The 25,913-nt window shown below is 38.2% G+C and overlaps 1 protein-coding gene across 1 annotated transcript in view; it reads left to right on the forward strand.

The window, feature by feature from the left end:
- Positions 1 to 25,913, forward strand: part of LOC143854047 (vacuolar acid trehalase) — a 34,627-nt gene that overhangs the window by 740 nt on the left and 7,974 nt on the right. The window contains 4 exon segments of the mRNA XM_077363771.1: positions 2,413 to 2,486; positions 11,564 to 11,605; positions 12,177 to 12,218; positions 18,853 to 18,936. Of these exon segments, the coding sequence (XP_077219886.1) occupies positions 2,413 to 2,486; positions 11,564 to 11,605; positions 12,177 to 12,218; positions 18,853 to 18,936 (242 nt within the window).

Below are 25,913 nucleotides of genomic sequence, written 5' to 3' on the forward strand. Positions count from 1 at the left end.
TACAGTAACTATTTTGTAACTACATCATATACACCATAACTTGAATTTATCGGTGAACTTTTTTTTTGCCTGATAAGAGTAAATTAACTGTTCCACATGGCTTCAGTATCTAAAATGAGAATATAATGTCGTCGCCCATCTATTTTAAGCAGAATTTATATTCATAGACGTTTGGATCATATTTTCGAATTGTTGTTGCCAAAACCCACCGCCAATAAATCCAATCAATCTTCCACCAGCGAATAAACGGAAAAATCTAAGATCTTGTACAAATAAGATGGAGAAAATATATATGGCAAATAACCACAAAGGCAAAGGGAGCAAAATAAATAAATCACAAGCAACCATTAGAAGACAAGAATATATGTGGTTCACCACACATGGCTACATCCACGGACAAGGGAACACAAATCTACTATTTCAAACCAAATAGTACAATGTTACCTCCACACCGGTAAAAGCCACCGAAAAACTCTTCTCTTCGATCTTCTATGCAACCACAAGGTAACCCCCAAATCTCTACACCGAGTACGAGATAAAAAACCTTTGGAAAACCCTCCAACACTAGGGTTGCAAAGGAAAACAAATGGAGAAGAAGGATGGAAGAAGAAGAACACACCTTGAGTAGCCAAGAAGAAGAGAAAAAAAAACTTTGTTTTTGCTTCACCACAAAAGCCCTCCAAGGGCTCAAGAGAAAATCCTTCTTTTTTGCCCCAACCTTTTCTCCTCTCTTCTTAAGCTTCTCCCTTTTCCCCTTTTCTCAAAAACCTATTTCCTTTTGCCTACACCCACCATGTATATAGAGAGAAGAAACCATCCCACTTAAAGGACAAAGTGGGACCCACTCCAAAGAGAATAAAAAAACGAAAAGGTGATTATGTATCACCGGCTCAACAATCTCCACAGTGGTTCATAATCACCAGTTTGTCAAGCCTCCCTTCTTGAAACCAAGGGACTTTCGACATTTTGGCAACTCCACCAAATCTCATGTCTTGTTCTTTTGAAATGCTTGTATTTGTTCTTCCATAGCCTTTATCAACCGCCATGTTTGCGACATCATCAACCATGACACCTCCCAATAACTTGTACAAGAGCCCAACCCGGATTCCCTTTATGATCACAAGAGCCCCTCTAAACACTTTAAGGACTCCATCTCCACCCAAAAATCTCCAACCCTCAAACTCCAAAGGAGGCGAAGAAATCAAACTCTTTGACATATTTGGAACATGCCGGACATTCTCAAGTGTGTAGATCATCCCATCAAACATTCTCAATCGAACCATGACTGCTTTCCTAGGTTTATTGTATGAATTTAGACTTTAGACATCATGTCCATTCTCATTTAGTTAATTAGCATAAATTGTAAAGTAGGTTGGTGGTCCCTGCTTTTTTTGCAGTTTTAACTATCAGTTTGGGGGATGTGGTTGTGTTTTGTTTAAACTAATCTTGATAGATTGAATTTTTCAAAAACTAGCCCTGATAGATTTTCTTTAATGTGTTTCCCTCCTTTTTGATGGGCAACTGACTATGGAAGAATAAGAACAATAGAAAATTTCCCCAAAGTTAGGGAGAACCGAAATAGTATTTAATTCAATATATAGAAGCCAATTGTCAAAAACATGGCACTTTTCTACAAAACCCACCTTCAACACTAATTTAATTAAAAATAAAATAACTAATGCAATCCATTGTAAAATAAAGTTTGAACTTAAATACACTATACTTTCTAAATACTAATTTAATTAAAAATAAAAATTCAAACTTAAATACACAATACTTCCTCAATACTACTTAATTAAAAATAAAATATATACTGCAATCCATTGTAAAATAAAGTCCAAACTTAAATAATTTTGATTAAAAATAAAATAACTAATGCAATCCATTGTGGAATAAATTTCTAACTTTAGAAAGAAGTTAAATAAAATTGGAGACCTTCTATGACAAGTACAATACACATTCAAAGCTCCGATGAATTATAAAATTTCCATGAAAGTAGCTCAAAATTAATGACCTTTGAAGGTGCCAATTATGGCCTTCTTGACAAAATCTGTCAATATTACGCCTTCTTGATCCTCAATTAAAAATTTGAAGACAAAGTTACGCCCACACCATGTCGTATGTACAGAAACTTGAAAAACAACCTGTTCCTATGTGTGCAATGTCCATGTATTTTTCCTAAAAATAAGCCTAGTAAGTCTATGTATTTTCATCTATGAATTTATATGATTTATGTTAAAGATGTTTTCCCGTGCCGTTATCTTGCTCTAGAATCAAATTGTGGCCTTATTTTTTCATAGTGGTCACAGTTGCATCAATTTTTTTCTTTCTTTCTTGTGTGTTTTGTTTGTTATAAAATTAGATAATGTTTTTATTTGTTATAAAATTAAGTAATGTGCGAACTTGATGCAGGGGTACCTAGTGAGTTAATTGAAGACTCAAAATTTGTTCCATTGAATGCTGATGATCCCAGATATGGTCCACCTGTAAGTTCTCAATAGTTTTTTCACTAATCTTAGGAAATGATATCTTTTTTGAATGGTACTTGGGAAATGATATTTGAACTCCCTTGTTTGGTAATAACACTATATTTCACACTCTTTGATTAGTTTATTTATAACATCATAAAATCTCTAATAAGGAATCATGAATATCATTTTCCCTTGTTTTCATTGTTCAATTTATACACACACATACATATGCTTGTATGCATATGCACACACACATAAGTATAATTCTTACATATATATACATATGTATATACAAGCATGACTACACAACTACATATATCACAAACAAGTGTTCAACATCGACCTAATGAGATTCATCTTTTTAGGACCTTAAATAGGGGTTCTTCCTCCTCCGTTGCATGGAACATGCAATAGAATTTATCCCATGGCATCTTTTGCAATATTAATCATACGTATCTTGTGAGCATTTAGGATGTTTGGTCATTCCCTAAATGTAATTGATTTGCTTCAACAGATAAAAAAGAAACCATCTTTAACTTCAAAGTCAAGGTTTGTTTTAGTCATCTTGTTGAAAGGTAGTTGCATAACTGGCTTGATTTGAGATGTTTTGTTTCTTCTCTTCTAAATCTTTTTGCTTCCTATAGTCTCTTTTGATGTGCCCCCTTTTATGGCACCAATAACATTCAACTATGCTTCTCCGTCTCGATTTGGATCGAGATTCAACCCCATCTGGCCTCCTATCACGAGATTGACCACGCCTTGGCCTGTTATTGACATTCACCACAAGTCCATCTTCCTTGGATTTTATGCAATAACCTTCTTTATCTTTTTTACTTACAAGAAAGGCTGAAGTTACGTATGTCGTGGCCAAGGTATTTTTCCCAAATAGAAGGCTAATAACTAAGTGATCATAGGAGCATTGGAGAGATGCTAAGCGAAGTAGTGCCTTGTTATCCTCTTCCAAAATGCTTCCAACATTCAATAATTCTGAGACCATCATGTTGAAGGTGTTGAGATGCTACAACTAGCTTATGTTGAAGGTGTTGAGATGTTGCAACAAGCTTGTGTTTTTTTTATCCGAAGAGCATATAATCGCTTCTTGAGAAATATTTTGTTGGTTAGTGATTTCTCCCTCATTCTTGAGTTTTCGTCAAATCCCGGTTAACAATCTCTTAGCCGATCATGTTGTACACGACCTCATTTGCCAAACACAAATGGACCACGCTAACTGCCTTCATATCTAGCTCTTTTCAATCGCCTTTGCTCATCTTTGCCGGTTTCTTAGATTTGCCTAATAAACCCTTCACCAAACCTCTCTGAACCACAAAATCTCTCACTCATCTTTCCCACGAGTTGAAATTCCCTTCCCCATTGAATTTCTCCACGTCAAACTTGGTGCTTATCACAACTGCAATTACCCAAAACCTGGCTCTAATACCACCTTGTTGAAGACCACGAGATCTCTCAAAATAGGATCAAACACGATGTGCATCAACGACACAATGAGATGCAAGAACCACAAATACATGATAAGAACACAAGATTTACATGGTTTGACAGTGTGACTACGTTCATTGGAGAAGAATTTCACCATTTCGATTAGGAGTACGAAACTCTCCTTCCTCTCGGCACACAAAACCTTACACCTCATATATTAGTCCGCCAGGGTGATCAATCACTGTCAAAATACAAAATATCTACTTAACATATATCTTGTGACAATGTATTGTTTGTTACTTTTCTTATATTTAATTATATTCTCTCATTAGGTGGACGTTTTCTGTTTTTTTTTTTGAATTGGGATGATTGGAAACATTTTATGTGTTTTCTTACGTAAGCTTCTCTAACGATACATTCTTTTTGATAGCTGAAGTAGAAATATATTGGTAGGAGATTGCTATTAGTAAGCTTCTCTAAGGATACATTCTTTTTGATAGTTGAAGTAGAAGCATATTTGTAGGACATTGTTACAATAGTATATATGAGTTATAATTTCCAATTGCTTGTGTTTTTTTTCTTCTTCTTAAATCGGTGAATTGGTTATTCAATACTACACTTAGAGAGATTAATAGGAAAAATCATTACATGGGATAGAAAACATGTTTTTAATACAAACTCTGAAGTTTTATTCAAGGAAAGGTAATGAGGAGACAATGATGAAGAAAGATAGAGGTGAAGGAAAACGATAGCAAAAATTTTGGGGACCCATCATGAGTGCTTTGCTAGGATCCAATTGAAGAAGACGATCTCTCCTTGCTTGGTGAGGAGAGGGTCCTGATTTGAACCACAAGGAGCCTAAGAGTGCATGCGAAGGGATTGAAAGCTAGATATGTTGCCTTCATGAGAAAAATGGAACGGACGCATTCATCATGGGTGCTTTGCTGGCCTCCAATTGAAGATACCTTGATAACTTATCAACTTCTCCAAAAGCTTAAGTTGTTGGAGAAAGGCGTTATTTATCTTTTATACTTTAACACTCCCCCGCACGTGTGGCCCACTTGGCAAACACATGGCACATGTGGTCCCACTTTGGGCCGACCATCGCATGTGTATTCTTGGACACAATACAATAAGCCCTAATGAGTGATTATATAGAACACTCAAAGGGTTAAACACAGAAAGAGATAAACATAACCAAGGCAAGAGATAATTCTAGAAATTTTACCTACTAAGATTAGGTTAATTGCTAATTTAAGCTAGCTACCTAATCTAGCTAGGTTACCCCATCAACCCACTTGCCTAATCTAGCACCATGGTGATCCAATGAAGTGAATTCAACATAATCTGACTATGAGATCTCACATATTCTAACATGCCCCCTCAAACGTATGTGGATTGAAAATCAACATACGTTTGATTACAATGAAATTCCCAAATAAGAAAATAAAAACTTCTCCCCATAAGAAAATAGAATCTTTTGATTTGAAGCGCATTGCCGAAGTTTGATGATGAATATGCCTTGATGTTGTTGCCGAAGAAGACGCCGCTTGTTGATTTGCCGTGAAGAGATGGATGAGAACAAATCATAGCCTCAATGGGCTAGACAAGACCAATGCCGGAATGGGCAAGAAATGGGTCACTATGGACTGATGCCGGAATAGGCAAGAAATGGGTCACTATGGATCAATGCCTGAATGGGCAACAAAGATGAGAAAAAAAAAAAACAAAGAGATGGGCGGCAATTAGCGGCAAAAACGATGATGACAATTAGTGCTTAAAGTTGGCAATTCCGATCATGTAGACAGTGTAAAGAAAACAAGAGGGGTCCCGAGATCAAATTTAGGGGTCATTGAAGGCAATATCAACTTTAGGGGTGCCAAGATCAAATTTGGTAGAGTATTTTAGATGAAAAAAAATTAGGGGTGTGAGAAATAAAATCAGGGGATGCATGCAGATAAATGAGGGGTTCCAAATTTGTCTTTTCTTTACAGTCCCTTGCCATGCCAGTATTGCCTTGTCCACAATTACCATTTCCCATGTTTAAAGAGAACAAATGCTTCAAAAGGTACTGGCAGGTTGGTGGGTGAACTGCCATTTTACTTTGGCAACCTGAGAGGTATTCTCTGGTTTTCAATGGCATTAAATGCCTTGCTCACTTAATTGCTTCTCGGTGGAGATAGTTTGACGAAGCAGCGAGGACCCCAACAATGGCAAGGATCGGGAATACGAAACAAGCAATGCGGGTGATAAACATAGAAAGAAATATCGTCATGTTTGACTCATCCAACCCATTCATCCTAGGACCTCACATAGATAAGGTGTTTCATTGGGGAAAGGGGATGGGGGATTGGTTTTGCTTAGCATGCGCTTACTGGAATTTCATATGGAGGCGTTGTTGTCGATGGTGTAATCTAAACAATCGGGAGCATTTGCTTGGTACTTGGGGGTTAAAAGGAAAAAGAAATAAGGTGAATTCAGACTCAAACTGGATATCCGGGGACTAGAATTGCTTAGACTGCAACTACCCCAATTTTAGATGGAGGGTCAAATGTCGAAGGTGTCATTTGATTGTGAAGGGTACTCCCTCGCCTGGTAAGAAAAAAATCAACCCAGACACCAGATTGGATAATGTTAATAAGGAAGATGATCGATGGCCTGACTCGGGGACGATCTCTTCTTTGATCGAAGGGGGTATCCCGTCTTTAATCATCTCGGGCAAGTAAGTGGACACAAGACTGGCTACTCTTAAAAATTGCCTCATAGGGAAAAAGAGGAATATTTCAGAATCCCTTGGAGACCTGTGGCAGTGGGCCAAGAAATCCTGGAACATCCCCTCTCGCTCTTGCCCATGTGATCTATCAAAGGCCGAGAATTTGTTTATGTTTGAGTCAGAGGGGGAAGCCGCCTTGATCCTAGCCAAAGGAAGGTCTGGGATAGTAAATTGAATTCCCTTTCAATTTGGGGTACAGACTATGTCCCAGGTGTGGAGGCGATATGGATTAACTTTTATGGTATCCTCCTTCATGTTTGGGCATTATCCACTGTTGAAGCCTTATGTGGCCTACTTGGTCGAGTCTTGGAAGTTAAAATGGAAGGGGTTCACAATCATTGCATGTCATTCGTATCAGCTAAAATTCTCGCACCAGGGTGGAAGTAAAGTTACTTTCACCCTCTATTCAGATCCAAACAGTGGGCCGATGTTACTCAGTTGGAGTCGAGATCTAGGGTAATAATCGGCAGTTGGGTCCTGCAACTATTCAGAATCCCCAATCTAGATTGGCCCCTCCCCCTTTGGCACTTGATCCTTCGGAGATCGTTTCTCAGACCCCGGTAAAGCTACCGGCGACACCGGAGATCTCGCTTAGGCATTGCTCGGATCTGGATATTGAGACCGTTGGTCCTATGGGGTCCTTGAATTCAAATTTTAAATTTCAGCTCCTGACAACAGAGTCATGTCTCTTGCAGGGTTATGTGCCCCCCCTTCTTTCCTGTCACTTCCTTTCAAAAGGGACAGGGCCGAGTCTTGTCATGTTAGTTCTATCCGTCATAGGCTTTTGAAATGTAGAATTGCGAAGTTAAGGACCGATTTGGGGATTTTTAGGCCTCGGGCCTCTAGTCTATGCAACAAGGAAACATATCTGAAACTTAAAAAGACGAAAAGCGCACGTTTAAGGAATCTCGGACTCAGAATGGCCACGTCTGGTCCTGCGGGGAGGTTATCTTATGACAAGGTTATTAGGGACATTCCCTTCAAATCTACATTCCCAGAGTAGGTGTCGTAAATGGATGAGGGGTGTCCCGAGTCTAGCTTGGGCTAGGATCAATTTCTCTCTCACTTAATGGTTGATCTGGGGGTGGGCCATTTTAACTTTTAGTGCTAAAATATTTCCTATCTCTTTTTATTGAAGATCGGGAAGGTATAAGGCCTTGGACTTGGATTTATAGGACATTGCTTAAGGAGTAGGGTTTAGGTTTTGGGCGATTCTTCCTCCCCTGAATAATCAAATCAGTATCCAAGAATGGATAATCAAGACAATTCTAATGGTTCCTCTTCTGGCTCGGTTGGGCGGAGCAGACAATTCACTGAGATTATAATCTTAGAAGTTATCCTCACGAGAATGAAGTTGATGACTTATGATGAGGACAAGGCTTTTAAGATTGAACCGACCCACAAAGTAATGATCGATGAGCTCCTTCAGAAGCAGTGGAAAACCTTTAAACAAGATGCCAAGGATTTCCCCTTTACTTTGTACAGACTCTGTGGAATATGTGAGGTCAAAGATACCCACTCGCCGTTACTTAAGCACCCCTTCTTCAGACTACTGTTAGCTGAAGAAAGGGCGGAGCGGAGAATGATTTGGGAAGCTAACAAGGTGGTAGGTATCCGATTAGTGGAAGAAAGGATTGCTGAAAGAAAAAACCCTAATCGCCTGTACTGGATGCCGGAGGAACTTCTCATTGACATGCCGGATTTTCAAATCCAGCACATCTTGGAGGCGTTGGAAAAATTCTCAGTATAGGTGAGCTACTTCAAAGTGAGATGTTGCTGTAGATGCCCGAAAGAGGAAGCTCCCTTAGCTCTGGGACACTGTTATAAGTTTGGTTCTTGGGGATCTGAATAGTAACTGTGGAGGTTCGGAGGAAGATTTAGTAGTGTTTATTTCTATAACATAGGCTAGTTTTTGGACCCTCTTTATGGCCTAGGAGTATGCTCCTGCCTAACCTATTTGATATTATGTAATATAGGTCGGGACCCCTGGTCCCCACTGTATCTTTCATAGTATCAATGAAATCGTCATCTTTCAAAAAAAAAAAAAATCGTCATGGTCTCATCTGCAGGGAGAGGCAGCGGTTGAGCGGGTTGTCCAAAGACGAGACGAAGAAACCCGGCAACAAGGGTGACAAAACATGAACCCATTAGGAGAATAAGGGATAACGACTGCTTCAGCAAGACGGCAAGATGATGGGGATGGACCATGGTGAATATATTGTCTGTTGCTTCTTTCAGAAGAGATAAAAAAACAAGAGGCTATGGTTGGAGCAGTTCTAGAGGCCCAAAAAATAGGAAACTGAAGATGGGTTTGAGGTTTCTACTAGATCTAGAGGAAGGTGGTAGGTGAATAAAAAAAGAAGAAGAAGAGATTGAGACCGGGCGGACGGCTAGATCAGCTGCCCACTGGAGAACGAAGCTGCTTCTTGTTGTAACCAAGGCTAGGTCCGATCGACCCGCTTTGATACCATGATAACTTACCAACTTCTTCAAAAGCTTAAGCTGTTAGAGAAAGGCGTTATTTATCTTTTATACTTAAACTCCCCCGTACGTGTGGCCCACTTGGCAAACTCGTGGCACATGTGGTCCTACTTTGGGCAGACCATCGCATGTAGATTTTTACTATCTGGGAGGTTTGAACTCGAGACCTTTGGCTCTGATACCATGTTAACTAACCAACTTCTAACAAAATTAGGCCTAAATTATGTTTTACGCATGCAACCAATTAAAATAACTAAAAGCTAATGTAAGTACCAATGAAATAGATGTAACACAAGCATGAAAATAATAATATCCAATGAAGAAAAACAAAAACAATGTTCAGCAACTGTAAAGGCAAATGGTCCAGTTTTGGGCTGTAAGAGTATTTTGGTAATTTGGCAGATCGGGTATTTTGGTTTAATACTGCTGTCCAAATCTTAGGTTAAGGTTTAGAAGGTAAAAGAAAGGTTGATGGTAGGTTTAGGCTCTGATTTGATCGTAGGTTTAGGCTAGGGATCTTTAAAACGGGTTTCCGGGCTTGAAAATGGTGCGAATTTTTAATTGGCTACAAAAGGGGTTTAAAGTTAGGGTTCTTGGGTGTTTAGGCTGAGGTTTAATCATAAAAACAATCAGTCAAAATCTCATAATAAGATCTTCGAGAACAAGGGAGATCTATGGATTTTGGGATTTCTAGTTTTAGGGTTCAAGAACAAAGAAACTAGAAAATCTGATTTACTAACCTTGTTTGTGTTGATTTGATTGAAGAAATAGAAGATAATAGATGAGATGAGATGAGAGAAGAATGGCTCCAAGCCACCAAGAGGACAAGAGAAGAAGTTCAAGCCACAATAGCTCTAAAAAAAATTCTCAATTCTATTCAATATTCAAAGTCTCTTACATTGCTTTCATAAGATGCATTTATAAGAAAAGAAACCCTAGAAGATATCTTAAAGTTAAAAACTAATCTCAACCATTCATCTAATCCAAAGTAAACTAAGTAAAGATAAAAACTTACATAAAATAGTAATCCCGTAATAGACCTTTACCACTTCCTAAAAACACTCATAACTTGCTCAAATCACATCCAAATCATGTGATCTTAGGCTCATTAGATAGGTAATTGAAAAACCTTTCTAATAATACAAAAAACACGTCAAACGGATGAGATTTGATGCCTAAAAAGTAGGCTACAAATAAAATGACAAAAATAGAAAGTAAATAGTAAAAAAAAGACGACAATGTTTGTGACCCATGTTAGTAAAGTCCCCGCCATCAGTCTCGTCCACGTCTACGCTTGTAAACCTTGAATTGACGCCCATTGTTGATGTCCCCATCAGTTTCCTTCATGAGAAAAATGGAACGGACGCATTCTTTTAAATTTCCTCCAAAATTGACACAAAACGACCAAAATGTTTTATTTTCCATCCCCACTTAAATGCGTACCGAAATCGAAATGTATACTGAAACAAAAAAATGTAAGTCTATCTGTGTTACCAACATGTGTTACGTAATTATATTTATATAATTTTTTTGTGAAATGTAGTGTATTGTACGTATTATTTATAGAATAAATATTTATGTAAATTACATGTGAATTGTGGTATGTACTGAATTATCGAACATGAGCGACAATGCATGTCACTAGGTGTTCAATGTTTTAAAATGATTATAGCTGTTTTTTTGCTTTTAGGTACTTTTTGAGTGTGTATTTGTGCCTATTCTATCTCTAGCACTTCCTGAAGTTTCATCTTAAATGTCCATTATTTGTGTATGTTTCCATACATTTTCGTGATTTTACTGTATCTCTACGAAATTTCCATCCAACATTGTTTCCTTCTTACCGAAATGCATACCGAAACTGAATCCTGAAACCTTGAATGAAATATCGAAGTTGCTAGAAGGTACAAAGAAAACAAGTTGTTTCCTATCACTTGGAGCTTTATAAGGAAAATCATGACATGAATCTCTGCAAATTTCCTACTGTTTTTACTGAAATTCATTGCGATAATATCTTTCTATGTGTTGAGCAAAAATCTTGAGAACTCTTGTTTCTGCAACACTAGTATTTCTTGAGAAATCTGTGTTATTTGACCCACCCTTCTATCCAATCTTGAGAAATCTGTATATTGATATAATTCGTTGTCGATTCTGTTGTATGTGAATAATATTTGGTGAATGGTTTGTTATGAGAAATTCCCATTTTCTTTTCTTTTATATCTCATTTTCCCGTCATCCATTATGTGTTTTATGCTATATTCTATCACTTAATTCCTTCCTGTCAATTCTATCACTCGTCTGAAAAGGAAATTTCCTAACCTGTGTTTTGAGGTCAATGGACTGTCTTTTCCTATGAACTCTTAATGTTTTGTGAATGTTCAAGACCAGTGGTTTTTTTTTATAGGCTTTGTTGCTGTTGGGGTTCAAAGCAGAAGAAACATTGAAGGTAGATTCTGTCTACACATTTCTATATTATTTAATTGAAATTTAAATAAGTGAGACATTCTTTATTGTAATGTTACCATTGGAAATGGAAACAAATCATGAGAATGTATGTTCTTCTTCAAATGTGGCATTGAGAGATAAATGATTAAACATTTATGAATAAAGATTTTGATTGGGATATGAATACAACTAGAAAACAACTTTACTCGTTCAGTTGTTGATAGAATGAATCACACTTTTACCACTAAACTTTACCTGCTACTTTATTGTATATGATTTCACTATTTTGTGTAGGCTCTGTTTTGTACTACTTTAAAGATGGTGGTAACCGGGCCTGTCTTTACTAACAAAAATAGTCATATTGCTTTGTAAACCTTTGTTATGGTTGTCAATCTGCTCTGACAGATTCTACGAAAAGGATGTGTTTGATACTTGTCATTGTATTGTGTGGACATCACATTAATCTGGCATGGAGCAAGATTGTTATTTCATCCGAAATACTCTTCCTCAGGGTTTTTCTAATATTTAGCTTGAAAAGGCTCTAGCTAAATGTGCTTTTTTTTCTGTTTCAGATACAACAACTTCTACAAGAGCTAGATGGTGAATTCATGAAGGTAAACTTTGTGTCTTGCCATGACAGATTCTTAACATCTTCATTTACTTCTTTTTTTTTTCAATAAAGCAAAGTGTTACCATGGATACCATTTCAAAAAAAAAAGGGAGGAAAATGTTACCATGGATAACTAATTTTCATCTATTCATTGAGCGGTCATGTGACTAGTTCCGAAACTGTTTTTGAGTAGAAGTCATGGAATTGTTAATTCTAATGAGTGCATTATCTCATGATTAGTAGACAAGTTTACCATCCCTTGTGCCATTTGGTCATTGTAGATTGGAAATGCGTCAGGTATTGGCTATAAGCCAGTAGATGACCTAGAGAAGGGTCATCACAGTGATTTTGTTCAATAGATTACCTCGAGAATGGTCATCCCATCTATTTTATCCAATAGATTACCTAGAGGTGGACCATCAAACATATCTTTTTGTGGAAATTGGTTTTAAGCCAGTTGTCAAATCCTTCTGGGAGGTAGAGATAAGATTTTTTTTTTTTTTGAAAGATGACATTAAATTTATAAATCATACTTATAAGTCCATGAGAAAGGGACCAGGAGTCCCCCATGATTACAAGCATGAGGACATCAGAGCAAACTCTAATGTTGATAAAAAGAAACCTTAACCAGGTCAGGAAAATACTGTATATCCTATTTCTTGAACATTCTTTAACAAAAGCTTCACACAACTCCTTTGCGATCCCCACTAGGGATCTTGAACACTTCTCGATCTTAAATACTTCTCCATCCTAGACACATCCCAGACGATACACATCCCTCCAATGTCACCCAAATTCCTTCAATTTCTTCCAGTTCATATGAGATTACCAAAAGGCTCCCTTCGGCAGAGGCAAGAAAATAAGAGGTTTGATAAGAGTCGAGCAACTACTTCATTTCGTACACACGTCTTGCTCTTCAGAATAGAGAAGAAAATACATCCCAAGCGGCGAAGAACATGATTCCTCAAGCCCACTCTGATGTTCTTTTCCTATCTTCTAATTAGCACTTATGTTGAAGAAAGAACTGCTGGGACCCTGCCTCTAACAACATCTCCCACTTTAAAGACTCCTTAAACTGAGGTATATTCTTATTCTTGCTCAAAACTACGCCTCCACCACAAACTTTCAAACAAAGACTTCTGCTCCCAAATCCATCAAGAACTTTTCACCAAAAAAACTTTTAGAATCAGAAAGGAGAATCAAGGACACAAAAAGCCTACCCAAAAAAATATATACAAAAGTGAGAGGGAGGGGGAATTTCTAGGAACTAGGGTCCAAAGACCCATCCCTTTCATGTCCCTGACTCTCATTTTTTTCCTTTACCTCCCTTTTGTCCTTTGGTGAATGGTTACCCAACCTTGTTTCGAAGACATTCCCTATCGCCAAGAGACTGTCCACCTCCTCCCCTACACCGGCATCCTCCTCTACTCGACAAGACATCGGTTCCTCCAAGGGAGCTAACTGAAGGCTTTCTCTCGCTCTTTGCATATATGCCCACTTTAGCCTCCTTTCTTCTCTTTCTTTTGCAAGGGCTTTTTTAAATTAGGGGAGCTTATTTAAAATCCCCATTTCTAATTCTTTTGGTGTCGGAGGCCCTTCGTAAGGCCTTTTCTCTTTGGCCTTTGGTGGTTTTTCGTTCACGTCAGATGGCTCCTCCCATACGACCTTCCTTTTCCCTTTTCTATCTTCCTCGTTTCCTTTTCCTAAAGAGTTAGGGTTTTCCATTAAGTCTTGAGAGGATGAAGGTACTTTTTTCTTCTTGTTCTTTCCTGCTTTGAAACGACACTGAAGCTTTCTTTTAAATAGCGATAGCCCACCTTTAGAGGCCCAAAGCTTCAGCAGATTGTAATGATGATTACTTCTCTTGGATTTGCCGCCTCTTCTCGAGACGGAGCCTTCTCTATTACGGTACCTCTTCGAGTTCCATACCCAAAGAGCCACGATGTCCTCGTAAGTGACTCTTGCCCTTCTTGGCCCAATTAGTTTTTTCACTTGACTTTTTGAGGCTCTCATTAGATTTTTTCGAGCCTTTAAAAAATCCTGTAGATATTTCTTTACCTTTCCATGAAGCTTGCCTAGAAGCCTTCGGCTGAGGGCTATCTATGCTAGCCATTATTGCACTCTGGGACTCCATACAAATGGATTTTCCTTCGTTTTCTACTTTTTTCTTTTTTTGACCTGACGTACACCAACCTAAGTATTGCACTTCGGTCCGGGATCCCCCGCTTGATTCAAATTCAATTTTTTTTAAAAGCTCTTTTTCCTCCCTTGAGCCAACCCTTTGAAAAAATTTTCTTTTGATTTGTATGATTGGGTTTCTCTTTAGTTGTGACCTGTTACTGATCTTGCCTTCAACCTCCTGAGATACACCGGGATATCCTTGTTGGATAGAATTTCACTAGATGGCACCCATTCTTCTACCTCTTCAGCATGTATCAGGAAACTGCTTGAACCAGCTTTGAGGCTGTTAAAGTATAAAAGATAAATAACGCCTTTCTCCAACACCTTAAGCTTTTGGAGAAGTTGGTAAGTTAACATGGTATCAGAGCCAAAGGTCTCGAGTTCAAACCTCCCGGATAGCAAAAACATTCAACATGCGATGGTCGGCCCAAAGTGGGACCACATGTGCCACGTGTTTGCCAAGTGAGCCACACGTGCGGGGGAGTGTTAAAGTATAAAAGATAAATAACGCCTTTCTCCAACAGCTTAAGCTTTTGGAGAAGTTGGTAAGTTAACAGAGGCGAATAAAAGGGATCTGATATTTCCATTCTTTGGATAAAACCTTAGTCGAGGCATATCTCATACAATGCTCATGGCCGCCTGCCAATTGAACTTCGATTACTTCCCCGAAGTACTTTCCTAGGGCCTCAACTATTGATGTGGACCATACATGGAGCTGAATATCATGGAATCTGATCCATCTAGCTTTCACTGAAGAGGTTAACGATGGATTCCAGGGTTTCAAAGAGGAAAGGAAGTCGCCAAAGGCCCTTATTCCTTGGAGGAGCCGATCGACTATTCGGAGTTGAAACTGAACAGGACTAATAGTGGCCCAATCAAGAAAGGTTTTGGTAATTGGGGCATATTCCAGAGACTTTTGGCTTTTGCCCATATCTCATCCAGACTCCATATACTCTTAATCATCTATCCCACCAAACATTTTTTCAGGGCCAATGATCGCTCTTCGATCTGCTTGATTGGTATGAAAATCTTCGGTGGGCCACTGCAGGGTCCAGTCGAATGGGGTGTATCTGCAAAATCTCCTAGAGGGTGCCTTCCTTGCACTCCTTCCTTGCGCCAAGTCGAACAACTCCGATAGAGACTCCGATTCCCAAAATTCCTATATCCACAGCCAGAGCATTTCCAATCCGACGGATGGATAGCTTTAGTGGTCCCCCTACTCCTCCCCCCTCCCCCCCTCCCCCCCTCGACTCTGTCTCTTTTCTAGAGATTTTCTGACCATTTTGTGGAAAAGAATTCCTTGAATTCCTTACTAACAAGGACTGATACCAGAAGGGATAGGGAAACTCTGTTGAGCTTTTAGGCCTTGGTCTTAACCCTAAGCGCAGAGCTTCTCTGGAGAAGAAACCCATCCACTATCTCCTTTTGGTTGAAGAATTTGGGAAGAATGTAGAGATAAGATATGACACCATCTCTAAGGGGTTTTGTAAAGAGTGAGTTGCAAGGCCTTTGAGCTGATGTGGCTAAGAAGAGTTGTAATTTATTTGGCTCAAATTTCCCGAATGCCCTTTACTTCCCCACCCCACCCCAAAATAGGGTCCACCACAGCTAGAGATCCTGGCCATAGGTCTAAGGGTCTATGTCAACGTAGGTCCCATATTAATGCTCTTTTGCCATGTCTCACTGATTGTTCCCTGATTAATAGCCACACAATTGCAGTCTCCTCTTAGTAACCTACATCCTTCTTGTAATATTTTCAGAATATTAATAGAGGTTTCATCCTAGTCTTTCTATGACTGTGCTAATCAAGGTTTTAAATTTCAGCCGAAATTTGAAATTTTGGTCCAAAATTTCGGATTTCGCTAGGGACCGAAATTTGGAAATGTCGGATTTTAGCTTAAATTTCGGCCGAAATTTGGCCATTTTGGCCGAAATGACTGAAAATTTGGATTTAAATTTTGGTTTCAGTAGAGGCCGAAACCGGAACCGAAATTTCAATTTTTGGTGCTAAGTAAGTTGGTCTTTCTGTTCCAACCTAGAGTCTGAGCCTTTGAGGCAGCTTCAAAGATGCAGTCATCATCAATAAATTCATTTTTCTGTTTTTGATAAAAGAAAACTTTATTAATGGATGGAAAATGGCAAAAATTGCTCGATAGTCAGCTCCAACCTCAGTATAGCAAGTTAGCATCTGATCTATAATCTGGCCTGCCCTCCACGGGTTCAGGCCTTGAATAGAAGCCCGCAAAATCATATTAGAGGAATCACCTTCCACCCAAGGTTTAAATCTTGGTTTCGGTACGAAATTTCGGATGAAATCTTGTTAAATCAGAGAAGTGAAATTTCCGAAATTTCACTGAAATGTCCGAAATTTCACTGAAATGTCCGAAATTTCAGAAATTTCGGTCGAAATTTTGTACTTTTCCGACTCTCTGTGAAACGAAATTCCAGGTGAAATTTCCGAAACGTTTCGGCCGAAATTTTGTACTTTTCCTAAACTCTGTGCGAGCGAAATTTTGTACTTTTCCGACTCTGTGAAACGAAATTCCAGGTGAAATTTCCGAAACGTTTCGGCCGAAATTTTGTACTTTTCCTAAACTCAGTGAGGGCGAAATTTTGTACTTTTCCGACTCTCTGTGAAACGAAATTCCAGGTGAAATTTCCGAAACGTTTCGGCCGAAATTTTGTACTTTTCCTAAACTCTGTGCATTTCATTTCGTTTTCTACCGAAACCTTTATATTTCGTAAAAAATTATCAGAATAGTAGTAGACTAGTAGGCATTCAGTACTTGGCAGTACCAAATAGGTTCACCATCTTCTTTTTATCATTTCTTAAAAACCCACCCAAACTCGTGAGCACTGAATTACCAAATGAACTACCACTGAGGTTGAGCTCTAGGGCATTATTGTGTGGGAATATCAGCCTGGAAATTGCTGTCCTCTTTTAGCCTTACTCTAATAAACTCCACACGTTGCAGCCTTTGGAGGAGTGTTGACATCCGAATAAGGGGTGGTAAAGAATGACTTGACTGAGAAAAGGCCTTGCTGATCTCATATCAACCCTAACCTGAGAGATATGGGCCTCTTTTATGATTCCAAACAAACCCTAAGAGTCACATCAACTTGGAATTATTTAGGATTTCTTCAAAACCCACTCCTACCCTCCTTAAATGCAAATGGATCACCATGTGTCTGAGCCTTACTCTAATAAACTCCACACCTTGCAGCCTTTGGGAGAGTGTTGACATCCGAATAAGGGGTGGTAAAGAATGACCTGACTGAGAAAAGGCCTTGCTGATCTCATATCAACCCTAACCTGAGAGCTATGGGCCTTTTTTATGAATCCAAACAACCCTAAAAGTCACATCAACTTGGAATCATTTAGGATTTCCCCAAAACCCACTCCTACCCAGCTTAAATGCAAATGGACCACCATGTGTCTGAGCCACCCTTCGACCAAATTCCTTATCCTCCCGATCTGCATAATGATGAAGCTTACTATGACCAGGCCAGACTGCCAGGGTAATTATAAAGCATTTGTTCTCACCATTAAAATTTAGACATGAAGGTACATTGTAATTATGAAGCTATCTGTTCTCACCATTAAAGGTTGGCCATGAAAATGCCTGTACCATTCAATATGCTGTTCTCCATTTTCTATTATGTATTCTAGTTGTTGGAGAGAGACCTTATTATTTTAACTAGAGCATGGGACGTCCATATCCTGTGGTTTACTTCTAGAGGTTCTGGATCAATCTTCATTTTTATCATAATGTTGGCCTCTATTCTCTCTCATAGTTTCTAGTTGTTGAGGAGAAAGTGCTTATTCTTTTAATGCTGTGGGGGATCAGGTCATGTCCGTATCTCCCAAGTTACATGCTTGAAGGTTGTGTAGGGATACAACCTTGACCGCTTGGAGGACTCATTTCCTTTTCAGTCTCAATTTGTGATCTAGGCAATACGATGGATCGATTTCGCATTTTATTTAGTTTAAATGAATTTCATTGACCTCTTCTAACATGGGCATCATATAAGTAAAAAAGGCTATACTTGGAACATAGGTAGTAGCTTAATGAAAAAAAAGAAGAAGAAAAAGATTATAAGAAAAAAAAATTGAAGGACTTAAAGACCTCCCAAGTTGATCTTCTTCCATCAATTAAGAGAAACATCCCAGATCAGGTGCTTGTCGTAATACTGCTGCCCTCTGCCTTTGTCTGTACTTCTTGAACTTTCATCGTGAACTTCTGCGTCTTGGAACGTAAGAGGCAAAGATGTTGGATTTTGTTATGGGCTCTTAGTAATAGTATAAGAACATGTTTCACATAGAAGTGTTCTCGCGTGTTTCAGCAATCTATAGTCTCGGTGCATGAATATTTGTATTGACAAACATTTTATGTTCTTTTAAATCCCTTGCGTTATTTCAGAAAGAAGTGCATCTAATTTTTATTTATTTATTACAGATCATTCATTGTACTGATCAAATGATAAACCAGTCACTTTGGGAAGCAATGCAAATTCAATAGCCCAATTTAGGAGTAGTGAAGGTATGCACTTTTCAACTTCTAGTAGTTTACATGTCTGGTTTACTATCTTTGTTCCATTAAGGCCCATTCTATTGCTATTCAAGGTCAACAAGAACCACAAAATTTGTTCATGTGATTATTTCTTTTTTGGAAAATCCCGTGGCAGGATAGAATATTTACATCTGAGTAAAAGAAGATCTTTCATTAGTATGATCAGAAAAGTGGTTGACTGTATATAGCCCTAATTATGCTAAATATAAACCCTTTTCATTTCTGAATTTTGAGTTCAGAATTTCATATTTTTTCTCGTATTCTATTTGTTCACTTTCTCTTTCTTCACTCCCTCCTACATGACCTAAAGATAAAACTTTCCCTTTATTGTAAAATTCACAAAATTCAAAGGATGATGCTTCACTAAAGGAAATTTAACTATTGGAAGTAAACAAACATAAGATAGTAAATAAATTGTTTATGGAATCTTGTGAAAAGCTAAACATGCCCGAGTGGACAAAGCACCAGGGTATTGCTACTGTATGTTAACTCAATATTCAGTACATAGTGACTCAACTAGAGCTCATAATCCTTTTGATTAAAGAATTATCTACAACTATGACATTGCTTTTCGTGCCCTCATTTCATTATTTTTGTATGCTGGTTTCTCCCCCACTTCCCATGGAGAGTATCTGCAAGTATTACATTGCTTTTCGTGCTCTCATTTCATTTTTGTTGTATGCTGGTTTCTCCCCCACTTCTCATGGATAATGAATCCCACATTGCTCTCACTCTGAGAACCCATATTCAGTCGACGAATTTTTGTGGAAAGATGGGAGGAAATGGTGGTGTACCTTCTTTAGTGCTTAACTTTAGTATGAAGTATAATTGCATAAGCTTAGTTGAGCTTTAGAATATTTGTTTTATTATATTATATCATGACTCCTACTTAATGCCTCAAAATTGACTTGCCTATTCGTGCTTACTTATCTGCTTGCTAACTAATTCAACCTTTACCTTTCCATTAAGACAAGATGGAGCACATGGAAACCAGGTCAGGAATATTCTAGATATTCACATGATTCCCTTAGGGTACTGCAGGAACTACAATCCAAATGATCATGAATTTTCTTTTATGAAGTTGGTTTCCAGACCCTGCAATCTGTTAGCCCAAGGGTTCCCATGGGTTCGACCATTCACCTTTACCTTCTTGTTTTGATGCTAACAAACCCAAATTGATAAGTCTTTATGGACTAATGTGATTGCTTTATAGTATTGTGTCTAAGACAAGAAAGTCAAATGTCAAACCAAAGATACCACATTACAACTCAACACATGGCTTGCGGATCAACATGCACAAGGAATCAAATGAGCTTGTACATACATTGGAGACATCATCCTTGGAAGATGGCAAGTCAAGAGCTCAAGTCAAAGATCCCACAAGCATGCCTTGCAAAGTGCTAGAAGAAGCTTGGAGATGAACTAGCATTGGTGACCACCTCATGTACCATTGAAGATGTTCAAAGAATGGAGGAAGTCACAAGACTCAAAGCAAGTTGAAGAGTTCATTCACAAGTTGAAGATATCCTAGAAAGTGCTAAGGAGCCAAGACAATCCAAGAAAACTCAAGGTTATACATTTTATAGATTGTATTGGAGTCCTCTTGATTAAATATTTTTTGCACTTTCAAAAAGATTTTCAAATAGTTTTCATAACAAAATTGACATATCTGAAAACCATCCACACAACTTAAAATGTATTTGAAAACCTTGGACAAAAGCTCAAAGACCATGGCCCAAAGCCTTAAAATTTAAATATGTAAAACAAATTTTCAAAACAGGGCCGGTCGACTAGGGTCTTCCGGGCGACTGCGGAAAGTGTGCTTGAAATCCAGCACCTACCCAAACATAGAGGGTCGGTAGACCGAGGCACCGAGGTCAACCGCGGATGTGTTTCTGAAAATCCAGAAACAATTCCGCATGGTTGGGCCGGTCGACCGCCATAGGGCCGGGCGACCGCGAATAGGTTTGGACAAAAAATTCAATTGTCCAGAAAGCCATCGGCTGGCGACCGCGATAGGCCCTGTCGACCGCGATGATAAAAAATTTGAAAATAAAAAGGGCGCCCGATAGGGGTGGGCGACTGCGACACCCCGGTCGACTAACCCCCTCTGGAAAACTAGCCGTTGGAGCTTGCGCGGCTTGACTTTTTCTTAACAATTTTTTTTACTAAAATGCCCCCAAACGGTCATATTACTACGTGGGCTATTTATACCCTATCGTTGACCAACTGAACAACCTTTTGCAAGATCATTTAACATCTATTTGAGCCTACACTTTCAAATATAAGGTTTATCCTCTTCTATGCCTTTGATTTGTGCATTTTACATTCAACAAGAGGATCTCCATAGGGCTTTTATCTTTGTTATGCTTTGGAGAGTTTTGGGAGCTATTATCTTTATATGAAGCCTAATCAAGAGGCTAAGAGAGTTCTTCGTTCTTCTTCTTATTGTAATCGAGGGTCTACGATTCGGCCCGTTAAGAAAGGTGAATCCGGAGTTGCAAAGGGGAGTTATTCTCTTGGAGGTGGTTTGCGAAGAGGGTTAATTTCTTTTGAGGCGTTTGCAAAGAGGGTTTGTTCTCTCGGAGGCGGAGAAGTGATTGTACAGCTAGGAGATTCGGCTTTAGTGGAATCTCATCATTAATGGAGTACCTAAGGAGATAAACTTGGAAGAGTGGAGTAGGTTTTGTTGATAGACCGAACCACTATAAAAATCTTGTATTTCTTGTGGTGTGCTTCTTCTCCTCTCCTTGCATTTGGTGATTGGTAATATCTATACCCTATTTCTTTTGTCTTGCTTAATTTAACAAGGGTTATATCTAAATTGCTTAAATTGGTAAATTGATTTTAACGTTGCATTTAATTAAAGGCAATTTTTTTTAAATTATGCAATTCACCCCCCTCTTGGGTTGCCTTATTAGGATTTCATTTGATATCAAAGCTTATGTGCACAAGAAAATTGAAAATCTAGTTAAAACATGCATAAGTGCGCATATTAGAATACATTGTCTCTATAGAATGTATTTGATATTTGGACATCTATATTATCCATATGACATTGATAAGTTTTCAAAAATTCTAGATATGTGAATTTCAAACTTAAGTGGAATCTTTAAATGAAATGATCATCAAAATCCACTTAGTTAGAGGCATGTGATTTAAAGTGATATACACACACACATTTGCCCATTACATGTGATCTATGTATATCATAGTGAAAGATTCCCAAGCTAGATCACTATAAGTTTGAGTTATCATTCACTCAAACTTATATCTCATGGGTTCATTGCAAATTGTGAACATCATCAAAATCATGAGATTATTTGAAATAGTAAAAAATGTGCTTAAGACTGAAATATGTATATAATTGGCTTTAAAATAGAAAAACTGAAATGAAGTGTGTTTTCATGCTTAATCATTCAAATAAATATAAATCTATCAAAACACACTAAAACGCTTTGCGAGGAATAGATGAAATTAAACCCAAACCTTGAAAATTTCATATAACTAGATATACCCTCTGCCTAGATGCAACCTAGCATGTCTCTATAGGATAACTTACTTGAACTAGTTGCATTCACATTCAAATAGAGTTGCTTGCCCTAGAATAACATGTTTAGATAGTCGAATTCACTTTCCTAGGTGTATGTTTCATTTGACAAAAAGTATAGCACTCTATGTATATCACCCCTTGTTTGATATTAGGTGCATGGTAAAGATGTTAAACCTTAATGTTAAAAGCTATTCAATAGGTGCCCATGCCTTCTTTGAAGGAACAGTACCATCACTTTAATTAAAACATCTAACTTCTCTGGCTTCTAGTCAGCATCTTCACCATGATAAGTCATATGTGCCTTGAATTGTTATCTATATATATATATATATATATATATATATATATATTATATGCACATAGTTAGAGGGAGCATGTGTTGCTAGGATGTCTCACCATCTCATTTGACATCATTTGAGTATCTTTAGCAAACATGTAATTGTAGCCCAATGGTTGTTTTTCAACTAATCACTTCTCAAACCCTTGGTGACTCTGTGTCGGACAACCCTTTGAATTCATACGATGTATGAGTTACTAACAAAGGGGGAGCTATATATGTAATATCTGTCATCTTTCTGTCTTATCATATGTTGTTTGATATGTATTTTACATTACATATGATAAGTACACTCATTTGGACCGACATTGCTCCATTTGTGTTGTTGTTGGGACTTGTCTTATGCCTTCCTACTGAGACCATCTCTCATGTATGACAAGTGCTCTTAGCCTAAGCCTCAGTGTTATATCTTTCTTAGGCTTCAAACTTATCTTTAATGGCCTCATAATGGTTATTACATTTGCCATTGATAAGTTTATATTTTTGAGCTTTATCTTGTAAATCTTTAAAATTCTATTCATAGGATCCTATCTCACTTGATCATCTCATTTCCTATGAATTTCCACTCTTATCATGTGCTTTTGAAGCTAAGTACATCATTCTCCATGATAAGATCCTTTGGCTAATCACTAACTGTCATATCTTTAGCCATTTTGCCTTGTCATGCCTTGCTTCTTAGGTTTTATCCATGGCCAATGACAAATAGTTAGGGGGAGAACCAAATTGTCTCATCCTTGTGTTTATATGGACCATAGTGTTGTGCTCACAATGTCCATTGCTCAATTAGTTGTGCTTAAAATGTAAATCTTATAAATTCAATAAAAAAAAACTGCTTGTCTTGCATGATATTTGTTAAACCTCTATGATAAGCATTAGGAAAGCTTAAATGTCATATCATCATTAGTTTCATGGGCTATAGAAGCAGTTTGTAGTATATACCCTTTACTTATGCCCATCCACATAGCTCTACCTGAGACCAAACATAAGAATGCTTCACACTGCCATCTTATATCTCTATGTTTGATTTCTCTTATCATGTATATTTCACTTTAATTATCTCATATTCATGATAAGTAGATAGGGGGTGTAATCATGTCACTATGTTTTGAACTTTCACTGTTAAATCCTTCATTTTTGTTGCTGCCAAAAGGGAGAGACTTTTGGAATTGATTAGGTAGTCCATATTCTATATGCATCTCTAGCTTTATATTATCATAATATACTTGTGCATATAGTGAGTAGGAGCAATGCTTCATTGTTCATATCATTTGATGCTTATTTCTCTATTATTTTGATATCTCTTGCCTCCTAATCAATTTGGTTTGCCATAATAAAAAAGGAGGAGAATGCTAGCCCAAGGGTTCCCATGGGTTCAACCAGTCACCTTTACGTTCTTGTTTTGATGCTAGCAAACCCAAATTGATTAGTCTTTGGACTAATGTGATTGCTTTGTAGTATTATATCTAAGACGGGAAAGTCAAATGTCAAACCAAAGATAGCACAATACAACTCAATACATGGCTTGCGGATCAACATGCACAAGGAATCAAATGAGCTTGTACATACATTGGAGACATCATCCTTAGAAGATGTTCAAGCTAAGAGCTCAGGTCAAAGATCCCAAAGCATGCCTTGCAAAGTGTCAGAAGAAACTTGGAGATGAACTAGGATTGGTGACCACCTCATGTACCATTGAAGATGTTCAAAGAATGGAGGAAGTCACAAGACTCAAAGCAAGTTGAAGAGTTCACTCACAAGTTGAAGATGTCTAAGAAAGTGCTAAGGAGCCAAGGCAATCCAAGAAGACTCAAGGTTGTACATTTTATAGATTGTACTGGAATCCTCTTGATTAAATGTGTTTTGCACTTTCAAAAGAGGTTTTCAAATGGTTTTCATTACAAAATTGACATCTTTGAAAACCATCCACACACCCTAAAATGTATTTGAAAACCTTGGACAAAAACCCAAAGACCATGGCCCAAAGCCCTAAAATTTAAATATGTAAAACCAAATTTCAAAACAGGTCTCCCGGGCGACCGCAGGAAGTGTGCTGGAAATCCACCACCTACTCAAACATAGAGGGCCGGTCGACCGAGACACCGAGGTCGACCGCGGATGTGTTTCTGGAAATCCAGAAACAATCCAGCATGGTTGGGCTGGTCGACCGCCATAGGGCTCGGTGACCGCGGATAGGTTTGGACGAAAAATTCAATCGTCCAGAAAGCCCTCGGTGGGCGACCGCGATAGGCCCGGTCGACCGCGACGATAAAAATTTTGAAAATAAAAAAAGGCACCCAATAGGGGCGGGCGACCGCGACACCCCGGTCGACCGAGCCTCTCTAGAAAACTAGCTGTTGGGGCTTGTGCGGCTTGACTTTTTTTAACAGTTTTTTTACTAAAATGCCCCCAAACGGTCATATTACTACTTGGGCTATTTATACCCTATCCTTGACCAACTAAACAACCTTTTGCAAGATCATTTAACATCTATTTGAGCCTACACTTTCAAATATAAGGTTTATCCTCTTCTATGCCTTTGATTTGTGAATTTTACATTCAACAAGAGGATCTCCATAGAGCTTTTATCTTTGTTATCTTTTGGAGAGTTTTGTGATCTATTATCTTTGTATCAAGCCTAATCAAGAGGCTAAGAGAGTTCTTCATTCTTCTTCTTAATGTAATCGAGGGTCTACGATTCGGCCCGTTAAGAAAGGTGAATCCGGAGTTGCAAAGAGGAGTTATTCCCGTGGAGGTGGTTTGCGAAGAGGGTTAATTTCTTTTGAGGCGTTTGCAAAGAGGGTTTGTTCTTTCGGAGGTGGAGAAGTGATTGTACGGCTAGGAGATTCGGCTATAGTGGAATCTCATCATTAATGGAGTACCCAAGGAGATAAACTTGGAAGAGTGGAGTAGGTCTTGTTGATAGACCGAACCATTATAAAAATCTTGTGTTTCTTGTGGTGTACTTCTCCTCTCCTTGCATTTGGTGATTGGTAATATCTAAATCCTATTTCTTTTGTCTTGCATAATTTAACAAGGGTTAGATCTAAATTGCTTAAA

This window comes from Tasmannia lanceolata, unplaced genomic scaffold (genome assembly GCF_043159265.1).
Source record: "Tasmannia lanceolata isolate RefF3 unplaced genomic scaffold, GAP_Taslan_0.1 ptg000020l, whole genome shotgun sequence".
In the NCBI taxonomy this organism is placed as follows: Eukaryota; Viridiplantae; Streptophyta; class Magnoliopsida; order Canellales; family Winteraceae; genus Tasmannia; species Tasmannia lanceolata.